General features: G+C 42.4%; 1 protein-coding gene across 1 annotated transcript in view; it reads left to right on the plus strand.

Annotated features, from left to right (window-relative positions):
- LOC132402345 (calcium-activated chloride channel regulator 1-like) overlaps window positions 1-25,768 on the plus strand; it is an 86,872-nt gene extending 61,104 nt beyond the window's left edge. Inside the window, exons 14-15 of the mRNA XM_059985224.1 lie at window positions 12,396-12,620; window positions 25,367-25,768. Of these exons, the coding sequence (XP_059841207.1) occupies window positions 12,396-12,620; window positions 25,367-25,743 (602 nt within the window). The 3' untranslated portion in view covers window positions 25,744-25,768. The remainder of the gene's footprint in view (window positions 1-12,395; window positions 12,621-25,366) is intronic.
- The last annotated feature ends 597 nt before the right edge of the window (window positions 25,769-26,365 follow it).

The raw sequence follows: 26,365 nt of genomic DNA on the forward strand, positions 1-26,365 counted from the left end.
CAACTTGGAGATTAATTATCTTTTCCAGTATCAATTTTCTATTGTTTATTCATTTCCTCATTCCCAGTGTACTCTTGCTTTCCTCATAGTTCTGGGTGATTTAATGTGCTTTCTGAGAAAACAGAAGCAGTAAATTTGTGTTTAACTTCATTGCTTTTTCTTTATAAATTTCTCTGCCTGGAAGGGATCCAATTCACTCCAGATTAAGGGTCTCAATCCAAAACGTTGACCACCAATCTCCCGAGGTAGATGTTGCCAGACCCCTGGGTTTCTTGAATTTCTTGTGTGTTGTTCTGAATCCCAGCATTTACAGCCTCTTGCATCTCCAGGAACCCAATTAACTCATACTAGCCTTTTCCATTTTACATACCAAGAGAACCTATTTAGTTTTTATGCTATTATAACTTCAGTTTTCTCTTTCATTATTAATTTATTTTGTCATCCTTTGCTCAATTCTGGAGTATTCAAAGTCTTCAGGTTTCTGCCTTTTCTAGCAATTTAATAAGCCTATAATAACTATCTTTAATATTTCCTGTAATTCACAACAGGAAACCATTCCAGCTATGGTTTGGTGCACAAGGGAAAGTATATCTGTTTCTAATCTGTATTATTTCATAAAATATTTAGCCTGATCGGAATATTAAAAAACCAAGTTTCTGGCACGATTGAACAGCTGAAGAATATGACTACAAATATAGCACCAGAGGTCAATGGGACTAAAAGGCAGTGAGTCCCGTGGACTTAATTATCAACAATAAATAGCAGGGCAGATGAATTAGAGTGTAGGAAAGTGTCTAACCATACACTTTGGTAAAAGAAATAAAGGTACAGACTATTTTTTTTAATAGGGGAGCAAATTCAGAAATCCGAAGTGCAAGGGGACTTGGGAGTCCAATTGCAGGATTCTCTAAAGGTTAAATTGCAGGTTGTATCAGTGGTAAGGAATTCAAATGCAATGCTAGCATCCATTTCAAGAGGACCAGAATATAAAAACAAGGATGTAATGTTGAGACTCTATAAAGCACTAGTGAGGCCTCACTTGGAGTATTGTAGGCAGTTTTCAAACCCTTATCTTAGAAAGGATGTGCTGAAACTGGAGAGGATTTAATGGAGGTTCACAAAAATGTTTCCAGGATTGAATGGCTTTTCATATGAAGAGCGTTTGATGGCTCTGGGCCTGTATTAACTGCAATTCAGTAGAATAAGGGGTGACCTCCTTGAAACCTATCAAATGGTAAAAGGCCTTGATGGAGTGGATGTGGAGAGGATGTTTCCTATGGTGGGATTGTCTAAGACCAGAGGACATGGCCTCAGAATAGAGGAGCGTCCTTTTAGAATGGAGATGAGGAGGAATTGCTTTAGCCAAGGAGTAGTGAGTCTGTTGAATTCATTGCCATAGGTAACTGTGAAGGCCAAGTCTTTATGTATATTTCAGGCAGAGTTTGATGGATCCTTGATAGGTCTGGTCATGAAGAGATATGGGAGAAACATAGAAAACCTACAGCACAATACAGACCTTTTGGCCCACGATGCTGTGCTGAGCATGTGCTTACTTTAGATATGACCTAGGGATACCCTTTGCCCTTTATTTTTCTAAGCCATGTACTTAAGTTCCAAGAATCTCATAAAAGACCCTATTGTAGGCAGGAGATTGGGCTGAGAGGATCAGCCATAATGAACTGGTGGAGCAGACTCAATGGGCCAAATGACCTCATTCTGCTCCTATGTCTTATGGATTATGGTCTTATCTTGGGATGCTCTCTACTGTACTTCTGTGTTGATTTGCATAGTCCAGCTCTCTTAAGCCTTCTCAGAAAGGAGATGTGTTGATGAACTTTCCTGATTGTATAGATTGTGTTCTAGGACCATGAGCAGTTGTGTGAGATGTGCACTACCAGGAATTTGAAACTGCTCATAGCTTCCACTGCTGTGCCATTGATATAACGAGGGAAGTAGGTGGTGCGAGTTTTCTTGAAGTCAATAATCATCTCTTTTGTCCTATTGTTGTTGAGGAAGAGTTTATCTGCCTGGCAGCTGACCTGAAGCTCTTAGAGTATTAATCTAAGACCACACTTGGAAGATTGTGAGCAGTTTTGAGTGCCTTATCTAAGAAAGGATGTGCTGGTATTGCAGACGGTCCAGAGGAGGTTCACAAGAATGTGATTCAGGCTGAATCATATAACTTTTAAACTTCTATCTCATAGTGCATGCACTCTTTCATGTTTTTCTGACTATAGGATTATTAATTAATACTTCCCCATTGCGCAGTAATAGAACAAATGTTGAAATGTTGAAAAGCCTCAATAGAGTGGATGTGGAGAGGATGTTTCCTTTGGTGGGGGAAGTCTATGACCAGAAGACACACCACAGAACAGAGTGACCTCCTAATAGAATGGACATAAGGAACAATTTCTTTAGCCAGAGAGTGGTGAATCTACGGTATTCATTGCCATAGGCATCTGTGGAAGCAAAATCATTTGGTATATTTAAGACAGAGGCTGATAGATTCCTGACTAGTCAAGGCAAATGGGGAGAAGGGAGGAGATTGTAACTGAGAGGGAAATTGAATCGGCCATAATAAAATAGTAAATTAGACTCGATGGGCCAAATGGTTCTTCTCGTATATCTTATGGTCTTATGACTTAACTAAAATAGATTATGGTCTTTTCAAACCCCCCAGCTACTCAATTGACTGTTCTAGAAATCCATCTTATATACATTCTAAAAATTCATCTTTAGCATTTTTACAACAAATTTCATTTGCCCAGCATGTATATCAATTACAGTCTCTCTCAGTTATTTTATTGTAAATGCAAGAGATTCTGCAGATGCTGGAAATCTTGAGCAACACACACAGAATGCTGGAGGAACTCAGCAGGTCAGGCAGCATCTACAAAGGCAAATAAACAGTCAATGATTCCGGCCAAGACGCTTCATCAAGACAGGAAAATAAGTAGACAGAAGATAGAAGATAGAATAAGATGGTGAAGTGGAGGGAAAGTACACATACTGGGAGGTGACATTTTCTCCAGTCTTGATGAAGGGTCTCGGCTCAAAACATCAACTGTTTATTCCCCTCCATGGATGCTGTCTGAATTGCTAAGTTCCTTCAGCATTTTGTGTGTGTTGTTCTCACAGTTATTGTGTTATCTTGTTATGTTTATCTCTCATTCCTTTATTCATACCATGCTGTACATCACACTATCCAGAGTTTATAAAGTAATAACCGCTATCTTCACTTTCATTCCCTTGTATTGGTCATCAATCCATGAGGACTCTGGCTTTTAGTCCCATTGCTTCCTCTATAGACTAAAGGGACATCCCTTTATAATTGAGTGATGCACCATCAATAACTCTCGGAGACAGGAGGCGAACAATAGGCTTTTATTAGCTGCAAGAAACCACCAAACAACATGCCTCCAACTGCCTTTATACAGGGATCTGTGGGAGGAGCCACAGGAGCAGTCAGCAGAGGGGTCCAGACAGGTATATGTAGTTCAGCACAATGAGATAAGGAGAAATTTCCTCAGCAAGAGGAAACTGTTATTCCGCCAAGTCCCATCGACTTTCACTGAACTGTAACCCTCCATAACCTTCCCATCCATGTACTTATCCAAACTTCTCTTAAATGTTGCATTCAAATCCGCCTCCACCACTTCCCATGGCAGCTTGTTCCACACTCACAGTAACCTCTGAGTGAAGAAGTTCCCCCTCAGGTTCCCCTAAAATATTTCACCTATCACACTTACCATTTACCCTGTCTAAACCTCTCATAACTTTATATATCTCTATCAAATCTCCCCTCATTCTCCTACACTCCAGGGAAAAAAAGTCATGACCTAAAGTCATAATCTTTCCCTCTAAGTCAGGTCCTCAATTCCTGGAAGTATCCTTGTAAGTTTTCTTGGTATACTTTCAATTTTATTGATATATTTCCAGTAGGTAGGGACCAGAACTCCACACAATAGATTCACTTTTCTACCAAAACTGCTCAGAAATGCACTATGGGAAATTGCAATTGGGTCCAGTTAAGCAAGACTGACTTCAGTTTTCCCATGACTGACAGTCTGTAATGCAGTAACAAAGCCAACTAGTTGAATTTAAAGCATACGTTTGATGTTCTTGAAGTAGTACAGGAACATCAACTTCTGTCTTGAATATACCTACAGACTTGGCCTCCACAGCAGTCTGTGGCAGAGCATTCCACATATTCACTACTCTCTGACTAAAAACAATTCCTCCTTTCCTCTGTCCTAAAAGGTCGCACATCAAATCTGAGGCTATGCCCTCTAGTTCTGGACACCCCCACCATAGGAAACATCGTCTCTACATCTACCCTATCTAGTCCTTTCAACATTCAGTAGATTTCAATGCAATCACCCTGCATTCTTCTATATTCCAGTGAGTACAGGCTCAGATCTGCGAAACTTTCCTTAAATGTTAACACCTTCATTCTCAGAATCATCCTCATGAACCTCCTCTGTGCTCCCTCCAATGACAACACATTCTTTCTGGGATATGGAGCACAGAATGGTTGAAAATACTCCAATTGCAAACTGACTAGTGTCTTATAAAGCCTCAGCATTATCTCCTTGTTTTTTAGGTACTATTCCTCTTGAAATAAATGCCAACATTGTATTTGCCTTCTTTACCACAGACCATATGGGAGACTTACACAAGGAAACATAAATTCCTTTGCACCTCTAAGATTTGAACCTTCTTCCCATTTAGATAATAGTTCACACTAATGCTCCTATTACCAAAATACATTATCATACATTTTCCAAACTGCCTCTTTTTACCCATTCTTCCAAATTGTCTAAATACTGATAAAAATCACATTGCACTCAGCACTACCTACCCCTCCACCTATCTTCATATCATAGCACCATAGAACATTACAGCACAGAAAAAAATCTTTTGGCCCTTCTTGGCTGTGCTGAACCATTTTTCTGCCTAGTCCCACTGACCTGCACCTGGACCATATCCCTCCATATACCTCTCATCCATATACCTATCTAAGTTTTTCTTAAATTTTAAAAGTGAGCCCGCATTTACCACTTCAACTGGCAGCTCATTTGCAAACTTTGCCACAATGTTATCAGTTCCATTATCCAAATCACTGACAAACAATGTGAAAAGTAGCAGTCCCAATACCAACCTTTGAAGAACAGCACTACCTACTGGCAGCCAACCAGAAAAGGCCCTCTTTATTCCCACTCACTGCCTCCTGCCTGACAGCCATTCCTTTATTCATGCCAATATCTTTCCTGTAATCCCATAGCATTTTATCTTGTTAAGTAGACTCATGCGTGGCATCTTATCAAATGCCTTCTGGAAGTCCAAGTAAATAACATCCACTGCCTGTCCTTTGTTCACCCTGCTTGTTACTTCTTCAAAGAACTCTAACAGATTTGTCAGACATAATTTCCTTTGACAGAACCCATGCTGACTTAGACTTGTTTTATCAATAGTCTCCAAGTACCCAAAATCTCATCCTTAGCAATAGATCCCAACATTTTCCTAGCCACTGAGGTTAGAGTAACTGGCCTATAATTTCCTTTCTTTTGCCATTCTCCTTCTTAAAGAGTGGAGTGACATTTACAATCTTCCATTCCTCTGGAACCAAGGCAGAATCAAATGATGCTTAAAAGATCATGACCAATGCATCTGTTATCTCTTCAGCAACCTCTCTCAGGACTCTGAGCTATAGTCCACCTGGTCCAAGTGACTGATCCACATTAACACTTTGAGGTTGCCTTGAATTTTTTCCTTTCTAATAGCAAAGGCACTCACTCCTGCTCCCTGACACTCATAGACCACTGGCACACTGCTTGTGTCTTCCGCAATGAAGAGTGATGCAAAGTAGCTATAAAGTTCATCTGCCATTTCTTTGTCCCCCGTTACTACTTAACAGCACCATTTCCCAGTAGTCCAATGTCAACTCACAGCTCCCTTTTACTCTTTATGTAACAGAAATACTTTTAGTACTCTGTTTTATATTATTGGCTGGCTTACCCTCAAATTTCATCTTTTCCCTTCTTACAACTTTTTTAGTTGTCTTTTGTTAGATTTTAAAAGGTTCCCAATCATCCAACTTCCCACTCAATTTTGCAACCTTATATGCCCTTTCCTTGGTTTTGATGCAGTCTTTAACTTCTCTTGTCAGCCGTGGTTGCCTAGCCCTGCCATTTGAGAACAACTTCTTCTGTGGGACATATCCAGCGCTTTGTGAACTATTCCCAGAAACTTCAGCAGCCTTGTGATCTATTCTCAGAAGCATCAGCCATCTCTGCTCTGCCATCATCCCCACCAGTATCCTTCTCCAATCCACCTGGGCAAGCTCCTCTCTCATGCTTCAGTAATTTCTTTTATTCCATTGCAATATGGATACATCTGATGTGTGGTTCTCCCTCTCAATTTGCAGTATGAATTCAATCATATTACGATCACTATCTCCTAAGGGTTCCTTTATTTTAAGCTCCCTAATAAGATCCGGGTAATTACACAACACACAATCTAAGATACCTTTTCTCCCAGTAGGGTCAAGAACAAGCCATTCTAAAAAGCTATCTCATAGGTATTCGACAGGATCCCTCTCTTGCGATCCAACACCAACCAGATTTTCCCAATCCCCTGGCATATTGAAGACCACCCATTACAATTGTGTCATTGACCTTATTATATGCCTTTTCGAGCTCCCTTTGCAATATTAACTCTACACCTTGGCTACTAGTTGGAGGCCTATACATGATTCCCATAATGAATTTTTGATCTTTGCAGTTTCTTAACTCCACCTAAAAAGGTTCAACATTCTCTGACCCTCTGTCACCTCTTTCTAAAGCTGTAATTCTGACTCTTACCAACAGAGCTGCAGCAACATCTATGCTTTTCTGCCTGTCCTTTCAATACAAAGTCTATCTTTTGATGTTAATCTTCTAACTATTCCCTTTATCAGCCACGACTCAGTGATGCACACAACATGATGCCAACCAATCTCTAATTGCACCACTGGCTCGTCCCGTCCACCTTATTCCAAATGCTACGCACATTCTTCACCCTCTTGAATTATGGCTCTGTGGTACAATTTAACTCTTTGCTTTGTCTGCACTTGTACCTAATCATTGGTTTCTCCTTCCCTACATTCATGTTACATCCATCATCTACCTGTAAACATGCTGGTTCATCCTCAGCACCATCATCTTGGTTCCCATCTTCTCTATGGATACAGAGTCCAAAGCAGTGAAGCAAAGTGGCATCAACTTCACGGACACTGCATAGATTACTGAGGAGGATGTGTTTGCGACCCTGAAGCAAATCAGGATGGATAAATCCCCAGGGTCTAACAAGGAGTTCCCTTGGAACCAACAGGAGGGGTGCAGAAATTGCTGGGGCCCTAACAGAGGTATTTAAAACATCCTTAGTTACAGGAGCGGGATCAGCAGATTGGAGGATAGCCAATGTTGTTCCACTGTTTACTAAAGTCTCTAAACGTAAACCAGGAAATTATAGGCCAGTGAGTCTAACATCTGTTGTGGGAAAGTTATTGGCGGTATTCTAAAGGACTGGATATAAAAGTATTTGGATAAACGTGAACTGATTGAGGATAGTTCACATGGTTTTGTGAATGGTAGGTCATGTCTAACCAATCTTATAGAGTTTTTTGAGGAAATTACCGGGGAAGTGGATAAATGCAAGGCAGTGGATGTGTCCACATGGACTTTAGAAAAGCATTTGACAAGGTCCCGCATAGGAGGCTGGTCAAGAACATTCAGTTGCTTGACATTCAGGCATTGGCTTTGTGGGAGAAGCCAGAGAGTGGTAGTAGAGGGTTGCCTCTCTGACTGGAGTTCTGTGACTAGTGGTGTGCCACAGGGATTGGTGTTGGTTCCTTTGTTGTTTGTTATCTGTACCAATGATCTGGATGATAATGTGCTAACTGGATCAGGAAATTTGTGCATGACATCAAGATAGGGGGAGCAGTGGTCAGTGAGGAAGGGTATCATGAGTTGCAGAGAGATCTGCACCAGCTGGGAAAATGGGCTGAAAAATGGCAGATGGAATTTACTGCAGACGCGTGCAAGGTTTTACACTTTGGTAGGACCATCCAGAGTAGATCAACACAGTGAACTGTAGTGTACTGAGGAGCGTGGTAGAACAAAGGAATGTGGGAATACAGGTCACAGGTAGATAGGGTCATAGAGAATGCTTTTGGCACATTGATTTATGAAGGCCAATGTTTTGAGTACAGGAGGTGAGATGTGATGTTGAGATCGTTTAAGATTAAGTGAGGCCTAATTTGGAGTACTGAGTGCAGTTTTCGTCACTACTTCCAGAAAAGATATAAACAAGGTTGAAGGAATGCAGAGAAATTTTAAAAGAATGTTGCCGGGTCTTGAGGACCTGAGTGAAAAGGAGAGATTGAATAGTTTAGGACTTTATTCTTTAGAACACAGAAGGCTGAGAGGAGAGGAGGTACACAAAATTATGAGGGGTATAGATAGGGTAAATACAAACAGGCTTTTTCCACTGAGGTTGCATGGAACTACAATCAGAGGTCATGGCTTTAGCATGGAAGGTGAGAGGTTTAAGTGGAATATGAGGGGAAACCTCTTCTCTCAGAGGGTTGTGAGGGCATAGACTGAGCTGCCAGCACATGTGGCCCATGTGACCTCGATTTCAATGTTTAAGAAAAGTTTGGGTAAGTACATGGATAGCAGGGGTATAGAGGGCTGTGGGCCCGGTGTAGGTTGTTGGGAGTGTTACAAACCCCGTAACTGGGTGTCTTACTAGCAAAGATAGGAGTAGCCGTTGAAGTCTGATGATACTATTTTAGCAGTATTTATTAGTAAAAATACACAAAAATAATATCATTGCAAATATACAGATAATATCCGTCGTCAATACTAAACCTGAAAGTGCGGGTATAATAATAATCGATAAGAAGTAAGCTCTATCGTTGTCTAGGGGATAATGAATTGTCCGATGGAAATCTAAAGTTCATTTCAGTTCATACAGGCTGCAACCGTTGTTGATCGCTATGTTGCAATTGTTGGAGAGAGAGAGAGAGAAAGAGGAAAACTTGCCGACTTTCCTTGTTACGATCTTGATCCGTATCCATCCTTTAGTTAGACTGTTCCATGGAGGACTTGCCACCCAGGCAAGGATGGACACACACACAAGCCCCCCACTGGTCTCGTACATTTCTCCTGGTGTGTCTGAGGGGTGTTCCCCAGACCCGACTTTTATCCTCACTCACGGGGTCTCAGATGTCAATCAGGTTGGGATGATACAATCCCTCAACCAGACCACTCTGGTTGTCCCCTGAGGGGTTTCAATGAATAGTACAGTACTCAATACCCAATTCCTCCTTCAAGGGACAATAGCAGTAATCCCTCTCTTTGTCAATTGGAGACATTCCACCTTGTTGTGAATTCTGCGATGTCTATAACAACTGCCTTTGCTGTGATCCTGCATCTCTCTTTCTCTCATTACTGACATGATGTATATCTCTCTCATTTCCAGGGTATCAGACCCAAAATAATAGCGATTTTTCAATTCTCAAAAAGGGGGGGGGCGACTTTGCTCCCTTCATTCGTAACAGGAGTAGACAGTTTAAATGGTTTTCGGCATGGACTAATTACATCAAAGGATCCTTTTCTGTGCTGTACTTCTCTATAACTCTATGACAGGCTCTAGGAGAGTTACACATAATAAAAATTAATTATATTCATAAACATGAGAAAATCTGCAGATGCTGGAATCCAGAGCAACACACACCAAATGCTGGAAGAATTCAGCAGGTCAAGCAACATTTATAGAAATGAATAAAAAGTCAACATTTTGGACCAAGACCTTTCTCTGGGACTGAAAAGGCACCAGAATAAAAAGGTGGGGGAATGGAAGGAAATATCCTCGATGGCAGTAGGTGAACCCAGGTGGGTAAGAAAGTTAAAGGGTTGGAGAAGAAGGAATCTGATAGGAGTGGAAAAGGACCATAGGGGAAAGAGAAGGCTGAGGGGACCCAGGGGAAATCATTAAGTAGGTAAAAAGAGGTAAAAGTACAGATTGGGGAATAAAAAAGGGGGGATTTTTTTAATTAGGAGAAATTGATATTCATCCCATCTGTTGGAGGGTACCCAGATGGAATACAAGGTGTTGCTATTCCACCCTGAGCATAGCCTCATTTGGCACAATAGGAAGCCATGGAATGAAATGTCAGAATGGGAATTAAAATGTTTGGCCTCCAGGAAATTCTCTGGTCTCATTACCTGGCTTGCTTTCTCAGAGAATTACTCAATCAGTTGTCTGGATGGAAATTGTATTGCTGATGTATGAGATTGCAAGAGGTTACAAAGGGTTGTAGACTCAACCGGCTCTGTCTTAGGCATATGCTCCCCACTATCCAGTACATCTTCTAGAGGTGCTGTCTCAAGAGGAGGTATCCATCATTAAGGACCCACATGATTCAGAACAAGCTCTCTTTGTGTTATTACCATCTGGGTGGAGTCAGAAGAGCATGAAGATATACACTTAATGACTGAGGAAAAGCTTCTTTCCCTGTGTCATAAGATCTCTGAACTGTCCATGAACACTACTTCATTATTCCGTTTCTATGCATTTTTACTTTAGAAACGTAGAAAACCTACAGCACAATACAGGCCCTTCAGCCCACAAAGCTGTGCCAAACATGTCCTTACCTTAGAAATTACACAGGGTTACCCATAGCCCTCTGTTTTTCTGATCTCCATGTACCTATCCAGGAGTCTCTTAAAAGACCCTATCGTTTCCACCTCCACCACTGCTGCCGGCAGCCCATTCCACACACATACCACTCTCTGCATAAAAAATCTTACACTAACATCTCCTCTAGAGCACTAGAGGGCATCTTAAAACTGTGTCCTCTAATACTAGCCATTCCAGTCCTGGTCTGACTATCACGTGATCAATGCCTCTCATCATCTTATACACCTCTATCAGGTCATCTCTCATCCTCCATTGCTCCAAGGTAAAAAGGTTGAGTTCACTCAACCTATTTTCATAAGGCATGTTCCCCAATCCAGGCAACATCCTTGTAAATCTCCTCTGCACCTTCTCTATGGTTTCCACATTTATTTTTGTTATTTATAGTAATTTTACACTTTTGCATTGTTATGCTGCTGCAACGCAACCCATTTCTCAATGTGTAAGTCAATGATATTAAATCTGATTCTGATTCTAATTATCAAAGTTCAAAGTAAATTTTATTATTTAAGTATGCATCACTATATACAATCCTGAGATTCATTTTCTAGTGGGTATACTCGATAAATCTATAGAATAAAACCATCACAGAATCAATGAAAGACTGCTTAACTAGGGAGTACAACCAGAGCGCAAAAGACAAAAAACTCTGCAAATACAAAAATAATCTATTAATTGATAAAAAATAATTATCAAGAACATGAGATGAAGAGTCCTTGTGTATAGCCATTGATTGTGAGAATATTTCAATGGTGGGACAAGTGAAGTTGAGTGAAGTTATCCCCTTGGTTCAACAGCCTGATGGTTGATGGGTTATAACTGTTCCTGAATCTGATAGTGTGAGCCCTGAGGCTCGTGTACCTTCTTTCTGATGGCAGCTGTGAGAAGAGAGTATGTCCATCACGAAGATGGTGAAGTCCACCATTAAGGACCTCCACCACCCAGGACATGCCCTCTTCTCATTGCTACCATCTGGAAGGAGGTACACACTCAACAATTCATGAACAGCTTCTTTTCTGTCTTCTAATTCTGAATGGACATTGAACCCATGAACACTATCTCACTACTTTTTTCATTTCTGTTTTGGCACTATCTATTTAATTTAACTATTTATATATATACTGTATTTCACAATCTTTCTGTGGTATCATCTATTGCATTGTACTGTTGTCACTAAATTAACAAGTTTCATGACATATGCTAATGATATTAAATCTGATTCTGATTCTATTTCTGATGTCCTGGCTGGTGGGGGTCCCTGATGATGGATGTTGATTTCCTATTACAGAGTTTCATGTAACAGAGCTCAATGGTTGGGAGGGATTTACCCATGATGGACTGGGCCATATCCACCACTCTTTGTAGGATTTTCCATTCAAGGGCACTGGTGTGTCCATACCAGACTGTGATGCCACCATCAAATATACTCTGCCCTACACATCCATAAAAGTTTGTCAGACTTTAGATGTCATGTGGAATTTCCACAAACGGCTAAGGAAGTTGAGGCGGTGCCATGCTTTCTTCGTAATTGCACTTACATGCTGAGCCCAGGACTGGTCCTCCGAAATAACAACAGCTAGGAATTTAAAGTTATGAGGCATTTAAACCCACAAAGTTAGGAAATAAATATACATATCCTTTTCTCCATTTAGGAAATATTGAAATAAACTCATTAGAACCTGACGTTTTTGAAGAAGATTTTAATAGCGAAATAGGAGACTTCAACAGGGTTCAAGCAGGAGGATCAATTTCGCTTCCCCTCACACCCACTATTGACTTCCCACCAAGTAAAATCACAGACCTTCAAGGAGCATTACTTGAGAATAACATTCAACTGGAATGGACGGCACCAGGAGGAGACTATGACCATGGATCAGGTAACTCTGGCTAGGCTGAAGTTACTTAAAAATAGTTTTGCTTTCTGGGTTTGAACTTTGACGACCTGCATGGACATGCAGAGAGCTGTCACATATTGTATACCTGATTTGATCCTAAAACATCTGGGTGGATTAAATCAAGTCAAGACACAAAGGGACAATGCAGAGTTATTTTTAGAAGGTTATTAAAACTAATATAATATAAAGCATTGTTAATACATGAATATTATCATATAAAGCACTATGACTGAGGGCCTCCTTCGGTCAGAGTTGGCCATGGATATTGCATCCTAGCGGTTTAGATACGCAGGTCTGGGCAGTACAATATGGAGAACAAACTGTTACCCGTGTTACAAACTCCCCCTCTGTGTTGGTGTGTGGCCAAGTGGTTTAGGCGATGGTCTAATGATCTAAAGGCCACTAGTTTGAGCCTCAGCTAAAGCAGCGTGTTGAGTCCTTGAGCAAGGCACTTAATCACACATTGCTGTGCGACGAAACCAGCGCAGAGCTGTGTCGGCCCATGACCTTCCTTTGGATGACATCGGTGGCGTAGAGAGGGGAGACTTGCAGCCTGGGCAACAGTCAGTCTCCCATACAACCCTGCCCAGGCCTGCGCTCTGGAAACTTTCCAAGTCACAAATCCATGGTCTCTCTAAACTAACAGATGCCTATAAAAAGAAACTCCCCCTCTCCATGTACCTGATGAACCCAAAGGAACAGCAGATACAGTTTAGTACCAGAAGCATTGCAGGAGTCGCCAGTCAGTATTGAGCTCAATGTAGGACTGCCTGAGAGATTCCAGTTCTGGATTTTTCCCTTAGGGTTTTCTCCCAAAGCCTTCCCCATGAGTGGGTATTGCTGCAAGGCAGCGGAAGTTTGAGATCAGAGTTTTCCTTCTTCTAGCAGAGCTGTCAACCATGGCTGACAAGCCCCATTTCCCTGGTTTTAAGGCACTAATAACCCGCCTTTGCCCCTTCTGTCAGTAGAAATGGTTCCACTGGGCTTGGGAGCTAAGCCACACATGAAGGCCAGAAGCTGGACTTGGTTGTCAGAGACTATTTGAGGCACTCACCACTGGGAGCATTTAATAGGCAGCAGGAGTTTGTTCCCATAACCATTCCTAGCTATACAAACTTAACGGACCTTAAAGCAATACATATTAAATAAACTATTGAAAGAAGTTACAAAAGAATTAAACATTAAGTGGCCACTTTATTAAGTTACTTCCTGTACCTAATAACGTGGCCATTGAGTGTATGTCCATGGTCTTCTGTGGCTGTAGCCCATCCACATCAAGATTCAATGTGTTGTGTGTTCAGAGATGCTCTTCTGCTCATCACTATTGCCGTGTGATTATCTAACCTACTGTCAGCTTGAACTAGTCTGGCCTGTTTCATCTGAACTCTCTCATTAACAAAGCATCTCTGTTCACAGAGTTGCCACTCATTCTTTTTGAATTATGCGCAGTCTCTGTAAATTCTAGAGACTGTTTTGCATGAAAATCCTGGAGATCAGCAGTTTCTGAGATACTCAAATCATCCATCTGGCACTAATAATCATTCCACGGTGAAAATCACTTAGATCACATTTCCTCCACATTCTGATGTTTGGTCTGAATGACAACTGAACTTCTTAACTATATCTACATGCTTTTATGCATTGAGTTGCTGCCACACAATTGACTGATTAGATGTTTGCATTAATGAGCAAACAGCTGTTCCTAATGAAGTGCTCACTGAGTGCGTACATTCGGCCCATTGAGTGTGATACAAAATACTACACACTGACACAATGTCTGCATTCTGACAATCCTACAAAGCTTCAGATCTAAACAGTTACTGTAGTTATGACACATGTATATTTCTTGAACTCCAATTCTGATTACAGATCACCCTGTGATCACTTGCATGGATAGCCAGCTCCTATCCGTAAAGGTGAACAGTTCTGTCTGCAGTTCCCTTGTAAGTTGCTCTGAAACATTCATTTTTATAGAGTTAAAGTCACAGAGCAATACAACAGGGAGATAGGCCATTCAGCCCTTCTCCTCCATGCCAGCCAAGATCCACCTCATCTAGTTCCATTGCACTGCGGTAGGTGGTCATTGTGTCCAATGATGACAGGAAACCTGTGCGGGAGAATTTTTAAAGTGAAAAAACTGTTCCACTTGGACAGTTCCACTCGCTCGACCTCAGAAGTCCAGGTCCAGTGGTACAGACAAACGTCACAAACTGGGGTCTTCCGTAGTTGCAGAGGATGACCTTGTCAGGCCGTTCGCTCTCCATGGAGTGTTACAGTAGCACCTGCCTGGCCATTGGATCTCACTGTAGGTCTCATCCATCCAGTCCGCTGGAGCTGACTTTGCATGCTAGGACAGATATGTTCCTATCTCACCAGTGTATGAGACTGCTGGCTACCCTCACCTGGTATAGCCCACCTGTTGAAGCAGTGTACCGAGCTGTGGCCACTGTCCAGTGGGACCCAAAGATGACTGAGCTGCCCTGGACTGGATATGACAAGCCCCTTCACCTGAGCTGCTGCCCCTCCCTGGAGGCCCCATTCACTGCATTGCTGCTGCAAAACAACAAATTTCAAGATATATGTCAGTGAAAGTAAACCTGATTCTGATTCTAAAGGACTCCTTTCACAGAATGTTCTGATCACAGTTTGTTTTTCAAGTTCCCATGACGAAACTGTTTTTCAAGTCAATTTTTAGTCAATGTTGAGTTTAATGTTGGCTTAGGTTAAAGGAGTTGCATTCTTGATTTAGGTTTGGTTACAGGTATCACTCACAGATAAACAGGCAAACACACACACACACACACACACACACACACACACACACAGACACACACACGTACATATGCATAGGCACATTCAAATGCGTGTGCACACACACACGTTCATACATTTCTCTGCAGCTATAAAGCATAAGCATTTTCATAAGCATTGTTATGTGTTATTTGATGCTAAGTCTTCATCATGCCTTATTTTAGCTTGAAGGTGGTGAATCTCTGGAATTTATTGCCACAAATGGCTGTGGAGCCCAAATCACTGGGTAGACTGAAAGCAGAGGTTGATGAGTTATTGATTAGTCAGGGTATGAACGGTTACAGGGAGAAGGCAGGAGAATGGAACTGAAAGGGATAATAATGTGGTAATGATGGAATGGTGGAGCAGATTTGATGGGCTGAATGGCCTAATTCTGCTTCTATGTCTAAAATTTTATGATTAAAGAAGATGTAATGGAGTACATAATAAAGAAATTTGTGAGATAGAAAGATTTACATTATTGTGTTTAATAATGCACATTCCACTAAAATTGAATTTTTGGCCAGTTTTATCTGACCTTTCATTGGAAACTATTGCTAACTATTTAGATAATGAGATCTTCTTTCCCTTTTTATCATTGAATCTGTGAAACTACATATAAAACCAGCTGGGCCTTGTTTGTCTGTATTGTACAAGGACTATCCATTCATCCTACTGGTTTCTGATCTTTCTCATCGCTCTGCAGTCCCAATCTTTTTGAAAGCTGCTGCTGAACTTGTTTCCACCTTCTCTTCAGATCTCAGCAGTTCCCCTTATGATCAACATGCACGAAATGCTGTAGGAACTCAGCAAGCCAGGCAGCGTCCATTGAAAAAAGTAAAGAGTCAACGTTTCAGGCCAAGACCCTTCATCAGGACTCGAAAGGAAGCCATGCTGAAGGGTCTCGGCCTGAAACATCGATCGTTTATTTATTTCCATAGATGCTGCCTGGCCTGTTGAGTTTCCCCTGCATTTTGTATATGTTCCTTGGATTTCCACCCTCTGCAGATTTTTTTGTGTTTGTGAGTGCCCATTATAGTTCTTCCTCTTCACATCCCACCAGAATACTAACTCTGCATATTACTAAGTCTTTTGTCAATTAACTTAAACTTGAGCTTTCAGTTACTGTCACTATTATTATGATAAACAATATCTTCCTCATTTCCTCTCTCAGACTCTTTAAAGTTTGAACCTATCTTTTGCTTTGGTAGATCAGAATCTATGGTTAAATTTCAGGTTAGGTTTGGTATTGAGGTTAGGATTGGGACTGGGGATAGGATTAGGATTAAGGTTAGGTTTGATGCTGGGGTTATAATTGGGGTTAAATTTGTTGGTCAGATTGAGATTTGAGATGCGTTTAGAAAAAAAAGAAACAATAATAATAAATAAAAGTGAGTCCATAGGTTGTGAAAACAATTCGGAGATGGAGCAAGTAAAGATGAGTGAAGCTACACCATCTGGTTCAAAAGCCTGATGACTGAGGGCTAATAACAGGTAGGTTCTGTGGTGAGAGAAAAGGTTCAAAGGTCAAGTTTAATGTCAGAGAAATGTATACAATATACATCCTGAAATGCTTTTCCTTCACAAACAGCAATTGAAACAGAGAAGTGCTCCACAGAATGAATGACAGTTAAATGTGAGAACCCCAAAATCCCCCCCAAGTTCCCTCCTCCCATGCGTAAGCAGCAGCAAGCAATGATCCCCCCCCCCACACCAGCAAAAAAAGGTACATCGGTACCATCACCAAGCCCAAGCGTGTGTTAACCGATAGCAAAGAACAGAAAAGTTACCCCAAAGGCTTTGCATTTCATCTGACATTCAACAAACCACAGGTTCTCTCTTTTCCTGGCAAGGGGGAGGGAGGTGTCCCCCATTTTCACAGTGAGTGGGAGACATAACGACAACCAGCTGGTTTACAATGTTAAGTCCGTTTCATGGGTTTTCTCGAGCTCTGTGTCTGAAGATCGCAAAGACCTCGGGTCTTCGGACCCACAGCAAATGATTTTCCAGCCTCCCCAATGACACACGAGTCTCCTACCATGACACCGACCCTCGATCCACCCGTCTCCAGAGCCCCAACAACACAATCGAGACTCTCAGGCCAAACCCTTGGCATGTGGAACCCCAAGAATAGGTCTCATTCCTGCAAAGAACCAAAGCCTGCATGAAACTCCAGGTCAGGGTCTTCATAAGCACACTGATAGGGAAAAATAAAGATATTAAAGGTGGAAATAGAGCTGTTTCCAAAGATGCCAGCAAAGGAGTTGCCGTTAGGCACCATTATCCCTCACAAGCTCTGCCTTGAATGAGTTAGCATTAAAGAGATCAACTTTATTTGTCACATGTACATTGAAACATGGAAACGTACAGTGAAACGAGTCATTTTAGATCAACAACCAACACACTGCAGAAGATTGTGCTGGGAACAACCAACAAGTGTCGCTTTTTGTTGGCCATGCTTTTGGCAACAACATACCAGAAGCATGCCCACAACTCTCCCTCTCCCTTGCCAGGAAAAGAGAGAACCTGTGGTTTGTTGAATGTCAGATGAAATGCAAAGCCTTTGGGGTAACTTTGGTCTGTTCTTTGCTATCGGTTAACACACGCTTGGGCTTGGTGATGGTACCAATGCGCCTTTTTTTGCTGGTGTGGGAAGGAGGGAATCATTGCTTGCTGTTGGTTACACACGGGAGGAGGGAACTTGGGGGGGGTGATTTTGGGGTTCTCACATTTAACTGTCATGGGAGGAATTTGGAACAACTAGAATTGAACCTTGCAGTCATGGGGAAAACATACGAACTCCTTACAGACAGCAATGCGATTTGGACCCTGATTGATAATTACGACTGCACTAACCACTATGCTGCTGTGCCATCCTTAAGGTGGATAACTTTACAGGTGAATGAGGCAGATCTAACACAAGCAAGAAAAGTGCCACCGGTATTAAGGACCCCCACCATCCAGGACATGTCCTCTTCTCAATACTGCCATCAGAGTGGAAGTACAGGAACCTGAAAATCCACACAGTGCATTAGGAAAGTTTCTTTCCCTTGGCCACCAGATTTCTGAATGGACAACGAACATATGAACACCACCTCACTATTTTTGTTCCCTTTTTTTGCACAGAGTATTTAATTATTTTATATATGCTCTATTTCTTATCATAATTGTAGTATATTTTATGTATTGCCCTGTACTGCTGTCACAAAGCAACAAATTTTATCGCATACTACGCCAGTGATAAAAACCAGATTCTAATTCTGAAAAATAGTACAAGGGAAAACAATAATAGAAGGCAGAATGAAGTGTTACAGCTGCAGAGAAAGTGCTGTGCAGATAGATAATATCCTCCAAGACCTTATCGTAGTGTTTGGATGCTTGTGAGCCTCAGCGACCCGGAACACCATGTTGGCTGGAGTCAGGGCCTTGTGCTTTAGCTCTTGGTAAGATCATCCATGCCAAACAGGTCAAAATGTAGCGGCCAGACTAAGAGTGCCCCACCAGTCCTCCAGGTTTGGGGGTTCAGCTCAGAGCCAACAATCCTGACTGGTCAAAAAACAATTGTTATAGAAATAACAATGAGGTATCCAAATTTACAGACAGAGATGGAGGACCTTCATTGTGCCCTAAACAACAGCATAACAGGCAGTAGGTAAGGTAGACAATATGGTGCAAGGACGTAATGAGGTAGATTGTAAGGTCAGGAATTCATCCTATCATAGGATCCTATCATAACTCCATCATCCACTTCTCAGCCCAGTTTTGCATTCTATCGATATCCCACTGTAAACTCTGACAGCCCTCAACCTTTGTGTCATCAGCAAATTTACTAATCCATCCCTCCACTTCCTCATCAAGGGCATTTATAAAAATCGCCAAGAGTAGGGGTTCCAGAACAGATCCTTGAGCCACTGGTCACCAACCTCCATGTAGAATATGACCCGTCTACAACCACTCTTTGCCTTCTGTGGGCAAGCCGGTTCCGGATCCACAAAGCAATGTCCCCTTGGATTTCATGCCTCCTTACCTTCTCAATAAGCCTTGCACGGGGTATCTAGTCAAATGTCTTGCTGAAATTCATATACACTACATCTATTGCTCTACCTTCATCAATGCGTTTAGTCACATCCTCAAAAAATTCAATCAGACTCGTAAGACACAACCTGCCTTTGGCAAAGCCATGCTGACTATTCCTAATCATATTATGCCTCTCCAAATGTTCATAAATTCTGTCTCTCAGGATATTCTCCATCAACTTACCAATCACCAAAGTAAGACTCACTGGTCTATAATTTTCTTGGCTATCTCGACACTCTTTCTTGAATAAGGGAACAACATCCGCAACCCTCCAATGCTCTGGAACCTCTCCCGTCCCCATTGATGATTCAAAGATCATTGTCAGAGTCTCAGTAATGATCTTGCTGAAACTCTGCCTCCCACAGTAGCCTGGGGTACATCCTGTCCAGTCCTAGTGTTTTATACAACTTGATACTTTCCAGAAGCTCCAACACATCCTCTTTCTTAATGTCTATCTTCTCAAGCATTTCAATTAGCTGTAAGTCATCTGTACAATCACCAAGATCCTTTTCCACAGTGAATACTGAAGCAAAGGTGATGCCTGGAGATAATGTCTGCTGCAGTAGGTTTGCTCTGAAGAGACTTCTCAAGGGAGTCATGAAACAGCTCTGTCTTTTGTGAATGCACTGCCTTGCTGCCATCGATGTGGGGCTTCCCAGGAGGTTTAGAGTGATGAAGCTTTTTGGGTCTCAGCTTGATTTTGGAGCACACGAGGGAATGGTCTGTGTCACAATCAGCACTCTGATTGCTGCGTGTCAAGAGGACGTTATTTAGGTTTTCTCGTCTGATGATCACCAAGTCGAGCTGGTGCCAGTGCTTCGAGCGTGGGTGTCTCCAAGAGACTCTGTGCTGTGGTTTTGTTTGGAAGAAGGTGTTGGTGATGCACAGGTTGTGGTAAGTGCTGCGTTCCAGGAGGCCTGCTGTGTTCCACCAGCATTTTGTGTGTGTTGTTTGAATTTCCAGCATCTGCAGATTTCCTCATGTTTGCTGTCCATTTTCATTCATTTTCCCAACACCAAACCAAGGTCTCTTCACAGCAGACATCACCTCCACGTGGCATCATCTAAGGGACACAATACACGATACAGCGTTGTCAGTTTTCAGGAAAAAGGCTGGAAAAACAAATGACTGGTTTGTGGAGTCCTCCGATGTGATGATCCCGGTTGTTGAAAAGAAACATGCTGCCTTCCTGGAATACAAGCGCTCCCCTGTGAGACCACCAAGCAAGCACTGAAAGCAGCCAGAGCTGAAGTTCAGCGAACAGCCAGGCGATGTGCTAATGATTACTGGCTCTGCCTGTGTAGCAAGATCCAAACACACACCAGTCTAAGTCACTTCAAAGGAATGTATGAAGGCATCAAAAAAGCAATCGGTCCCACACAGCAGAAGACAGCTCCTCTGAAATCCAAGTTAGGTGACATCATCACAGACAAGGCCAAACAGATGGAGCGCTGGGTGGAACATTACTGTGAACCGTATACCCGCGAGAACACAGTGGCAGACACTGCCCTCGATGCCATTGAGCAACTGGCAGCCATGGAGGAGCTGGATGAAGAACACAGTGGATGAGCTCAGGAATGCTACCAACAATCTTGCTGTGGGTAAAGCCCCAGGTCAGGACAGCATACCATCAGATGTCATCAAGTGCGCCAGGGGCACACTTCTGGAACCCCTTCATGGACCTCTCCTTCCTGTCAGTGCTGGCAGGAAGGAGAGGTTCCACAGGATATGCGAGATGCTAACATTGTAACTCTGTACAAGAACAAGAGAGAACGAAGTGACTGAAATAATTACCGTGACATTTCACTCCTTAACATCACTGGAAAACTGTTTGCTCATTTCATCCTAGGAAGGTTTCAAGAGGTCAGCGAGAGGATCTACGCAGAATCACAGTGCGGGTTCCGTGCTGAAAGATCAACCACCGACATTATCTTCTCCTTGAGACAGCATCAGGAAAAGTGCTGAGAGTAGAAGAAGCCCTTGTACGTCGCCTTCATCGACCTCACCAAGGTGTTTGACATGGTCAGCAGAAGCGGGCTCTTCCAGGTCCTCCACAAAACTGGCTGTCCCCCGAGGCTGCTAAAGCTGATTCAATCCTTTCATGATGACATGAAAGGCACAGTCCAGTTTGATGGATCAACTTCAGAGGCCTTCAGCATCAAAAACGGAGTCAAGCAAGGATGTGTGCTTGCCCCAACTCTCTTCGGGATCTTTTTTGCAGTACTCCTGAAACAAGCTTTTGGGAATTCAACAGAAGGAGTTTACCTGCACACAACATCCAACGGAAAACTGTTCAATCTCGCAAGACTCAAGGTCAAGTCGAAGGTGCAAAAAGCCCTAATCCGTGACATGCTGTTTGCGGATAATGTTGCTGTGGCAAGTCACTCAGACGAAGAGCTCCAAAGACTGATGGACCACTTCATTCAGGCAAGCAAGGCCTTTGGTCTCACAATAAGCCTGAAGAAAATAAATGTCCTAGGACAGAATGTCACTCACTCTCCAGCAATCAGCCTCAACAACTACACCCTTGAGGTTGTTCATGAGTTCACTTACCTGGGATTGACCATCACAGACACCGTCTCTGGAGCCTGAACTCAACAAAAGGATAGGGAAAGCTGCCATCACTCTGTCTAGACTCACCAAGAGAGTATGGGATAACAGCATGCTGTTCAAGCACACCAAGATACAGGTCTACAGAGCTTGAGTTCTCAGCACCCTCCTCTATGGAAGTGAGACGTGGACCCTGTATGCTCAGCAAGAAAAGAGGCTGAACACCTTTCACCTGCACTGTCTCAGATGCATCCTCCAGATCTCATGGAGGGACAAAGTTACCAACAACAGTGTCCTTGAACAAGTCGGGCTGCCCAGTGTGCAGACACTTCTGAGACAGCATAGACTGTGGTGGCTGGGGCATGCCCACAGGATGGAGGATGGAAGAATACCAAAAGACATCCTTTATGGAGAGCTGGCCTCTGGCAATCGACCAACTGGACGGCCCCATCTGTGCATCAAGGATGTATGCAAGAGAGACCTGAAAGACCTGGAGATCAGCGTGGATAATTGGGAAGAGCTAGCAGATATCATGTCAGATGGAGGCAGGTACTCCACCAAGGTCTTAAAAGAGGTGAAGAGAAGCTGAGGTGGATGGTTGAGGAGAGGGGCATACGCAGAAAACAGAAACATCAAGTGGTGGACCTACAGGACACTCATCACACTCATGCTATATGCGGCAAGGACTGTCACTCCCTGCCGGTCCTCTTCAGTCACAATCGACGCTGAAGACCAATGTGATTAGATATTTCAAAGGCACGACTCCATGGTCTCTTGAGACTGATGGATGCCTATCCTATCCTACTGAAGTGAAGTATTCATTAAGTACCCCTGCTCTCACCTCCAGTTCCATACTCACTTTTCCCCTGTCACACTTGGTTGGTCCTATTCTCTCACGTCTTATCCTCTTGCTCTTCACATGTTTGTAGAATGCCTTGGTATTTTCCTTAATCCTGTCCACCAAGGCCTTCTCATGATCCCTTCTGATTCTCCTAATTTTGTTCTTAACCTCCTTCCTGCTAGCCTTATAATCTTCTAGATTCCTATTATGACTTAAAGGAAGAAAGCAGAGGGTAGTTGTGGAAAGAAAGTACTCTGCCTAGAGGTCGGTGACTAGTGGAGTGCTGCAGGGCTATTTGTGATTTTTATAAGTGACCTGGATGCAGAGGTGGAAGGATGGGTGAGTAAGTTTGCAGATGACATGAAGATTGGAGAGTTGTGGATGGAGCTGTAGGTTGTCAAAGGTTATAAGAGGATATAAACAGGCTGCAGAGTGGGGCAGAAAAATGGCAGATGGAGTTCAATCTAGACAAGTGTGAGGTGATGCATTTTGGAAGGACAAACCAGAAGACTGAGTACAGGATTAATGGTCAGTTAGTTAAGAGTGTGGATGAACAAAAGGACCTTGGGGTTCAAATCCATACATCCCTCAAGGTCGCTGCACAGGTTGATAGGGTAGTTAAGAAGGTCTTAGGGATGCAAGGCTTCATTAACAGGGGGATTGAGTTCAAGAGTAGAGAGGTCATGTTGCAACTCTACAAATCTCTGGTGAGACCACACTTAGAGTTTTGTGTTCAATTCTGGTCACCTCATTATAGGAAGGATGGGGAAGCTATGGAGAGGGTGCAGTGGAGATTTACCAAGATGTTGCCTGGTTTGGAGAACAAGTTATATGCAGCAAGGTTAGCAGAGCTGGGTCTTTTCTCTTTGGAGCGTAGAAGAATAAGAAGGGACTTGGTAGAGATCTACAAGATTATGAGTGGCATAGATAGGGTGGATAGTCAGTACCTGTTTCCCAGGGCACCAATAGCAAACACCAAAGGGCATTTGTACAAAATTAAGGGAGGGAAGTTTAGGGGAGACATCAGGGGTAAGTTTTTTTACACAGAAGGTTGTGAGTGCATGGAATGACTTGCTAGGGATGGTGGTGGAGGCTAAAACATTAGGGGTAATTAAGAGCCTCTTGGACAGGCACATGGATGAAAGAAAAATGGAGGGTTATGGGGTAGTGTGAGTTTAGTAGCTTTTTTTAAGGATTATATGGGTTGACACAACATGCAGGGCTGAAGGGCCTGTACTGTGCTTTAGGGTTCTATGGTTCTATTGTTCTATGACCTGGTTTTCAGACCCTTTCGTAAGCTCTTCTTTTCTTCATGACTGGATTTGCAACAGCCTTTGTACACCAGGGTTCCTGTACCCTACCATAACTTCCCTGTCTCATTGGAACATACCTATGCAGAACTTCACACAAATATCCCCTAAACATTTGTCACATTGCTTCTGTACATTTCCCTGAGAAATTTGTTTCCAATTTATGTTTCCAAGTTCCTCCCTGATAGCCTCATATTTCCCCTTACTCCAATTAACCGCTTTCCTAACTTTTCTGTTCCTATCATTTCCCAGTGCTGTGGTAAAGGAGATAGAATTGTAATCATTATGTATAAAGTGCACTCCCACTGAGAGAGCTGACACTTGGTCAGGTTTATTTCTCAATTCCGCCATTTCATCATGGTTGATCCATTTTCCCCCTCAGCCCTAATTTCCTGCCTTCTCCCCGTATCCCTTCACGCCCTGACTAAACAAGAATCTATCAACCACTGGCTTAAAAAATACCCAATGACTTGGCCTTCACAACTGCCTGTGGTGATGAATTCCACAGATTCACCACTCACTAGCTAAAGAAATTCTACCTCTTCTCCATTCTAAAAGTACGCCCCTCTATTCTGAGGCTGTGTCCTCTGATGTTAGACTCCCCCACCACAGGAAACATCCTCTCCACAACCACTCTATTTCCTGGTCCTAATAAAATGGGCACTGAGTGTATATTTGTGGTCTTCGGCTGTTATAGCCCATCCATTTCAAGATCAATGTGCTGTGTGTTCAAAGATGCTCACCACTGTTGTAACACATGGTTATTTGAGTTACCGTTGTCTTCCTGTCAGCTTGAGCTAGTCTGGCCTTCTTCTCTGACCTTTCTCATCATAAAGGTACCACTCACATAAAGCAATTTTTGTTTTTCTGTAAACTCTAGGGATTGTTGTATGTGAAGATCACAGAGTATTTGAGATACTCAAATCACTCTGTCTGGCACTAACAATCATTCCACCGTCAAAGTCACTTTGATCACATTCCCTCACAATTCTGATGTTTAGTCTGAACAATGGAACCTCTTGACCATGTTTGCATACCTTTATGCATTAAGTTGTTGCCGTATGAAGAGTTCAGATTAGCTGATGAAGAATACCCGATACCTGATAAAGTAGCCACTGAGTATATAAAAATACATTAAAACCAATCTTCTTCTTTTTTAGCATCTCGTTATGAAGTGAGAATGAGTGACAAACTGCTGCAACTACGAGATAATTTTACCAAAGCTCGACTAATTAACACGACTATCATGATTCCGCAACCTTACGGCTCCAATGAAACACTAACTGTTTATTCTGAGAACCCAAACATGGGAAATGGGGCAGTGATCTACTTTGCTGTGCGTGCATATGACCAGAGCAATCAATCTTCTGAGCTGTCAAACATAGCCAAGGTGTCTTTCTTTGTGTTTACGGCTGAGGAACATCATTCCACTAATTCATTATGGAAAGGCTGGATTCCAATAATATCTGTACTTGCTCTGGGTAAAATTACTGGTCTCATTCTTTGCATTAGGCGTCAACTAAGGAAATGGAAATAAGTGAATCTTGAAAATACACAGGAATTTTAAAAAGGGAATGATGAAGTTGCTTGCAATTAAAATTGCCTAGATCTGAGCAGTTAACTGGGTTTCATTTTAGGGACTGGGTTAGAAGGGCGAAAATTAGATTATGATGCAAATTCAGTTTTCCAATATATGATCGATATTCTAGGATTATAGTAATTAGGGGAATACTGTGCAAAGTTCACTCTCAGTGACTGTTTGTTAACTCTCCAGGCTTTACGCCAATTTGTACTGGTTATACTTCAGAGGGCTTAAGCCAAGGTTCCCAGCTCTTTGAATCTGAGCAAATTCATGTATGCAATACAGATATAGAATGCAGAACAGCACAGTACAGGCCATTCAGCTAGAAATCTGAGATGACCTTTTAACCTACTCCAAAATCAATCTAACACACCTCTCCCGCAAAGCCCTCCATGTTTCATTTATTTGTATACATATCTAAGAGTCTCTTAAATGTTTCCAACTTTTTTTATGCCATAGACCTTGAAAATTAACTGTGGGATCTGTGGACCCCAGGTTGGGAACCCCTGCCCTAATGTATATCTGTCTCTATCACCATGCCACACACACACACACACACACACACACACACACACAC

Source organism: Hypanus sabinus, chromosome 11 (genome assembly GCF_030144855.1).
Source record: "Hypanus sabinus isolate sHypSab1 chromosome 11, sHypSab1.hap1, whole genome shotgun sequence".
NCBI lineage: Eukaryota > Metazoa > Chordata > Chondrichthyes > Myliobatiformes > Dasyatidae > Hypanus > Hypanus sabinus.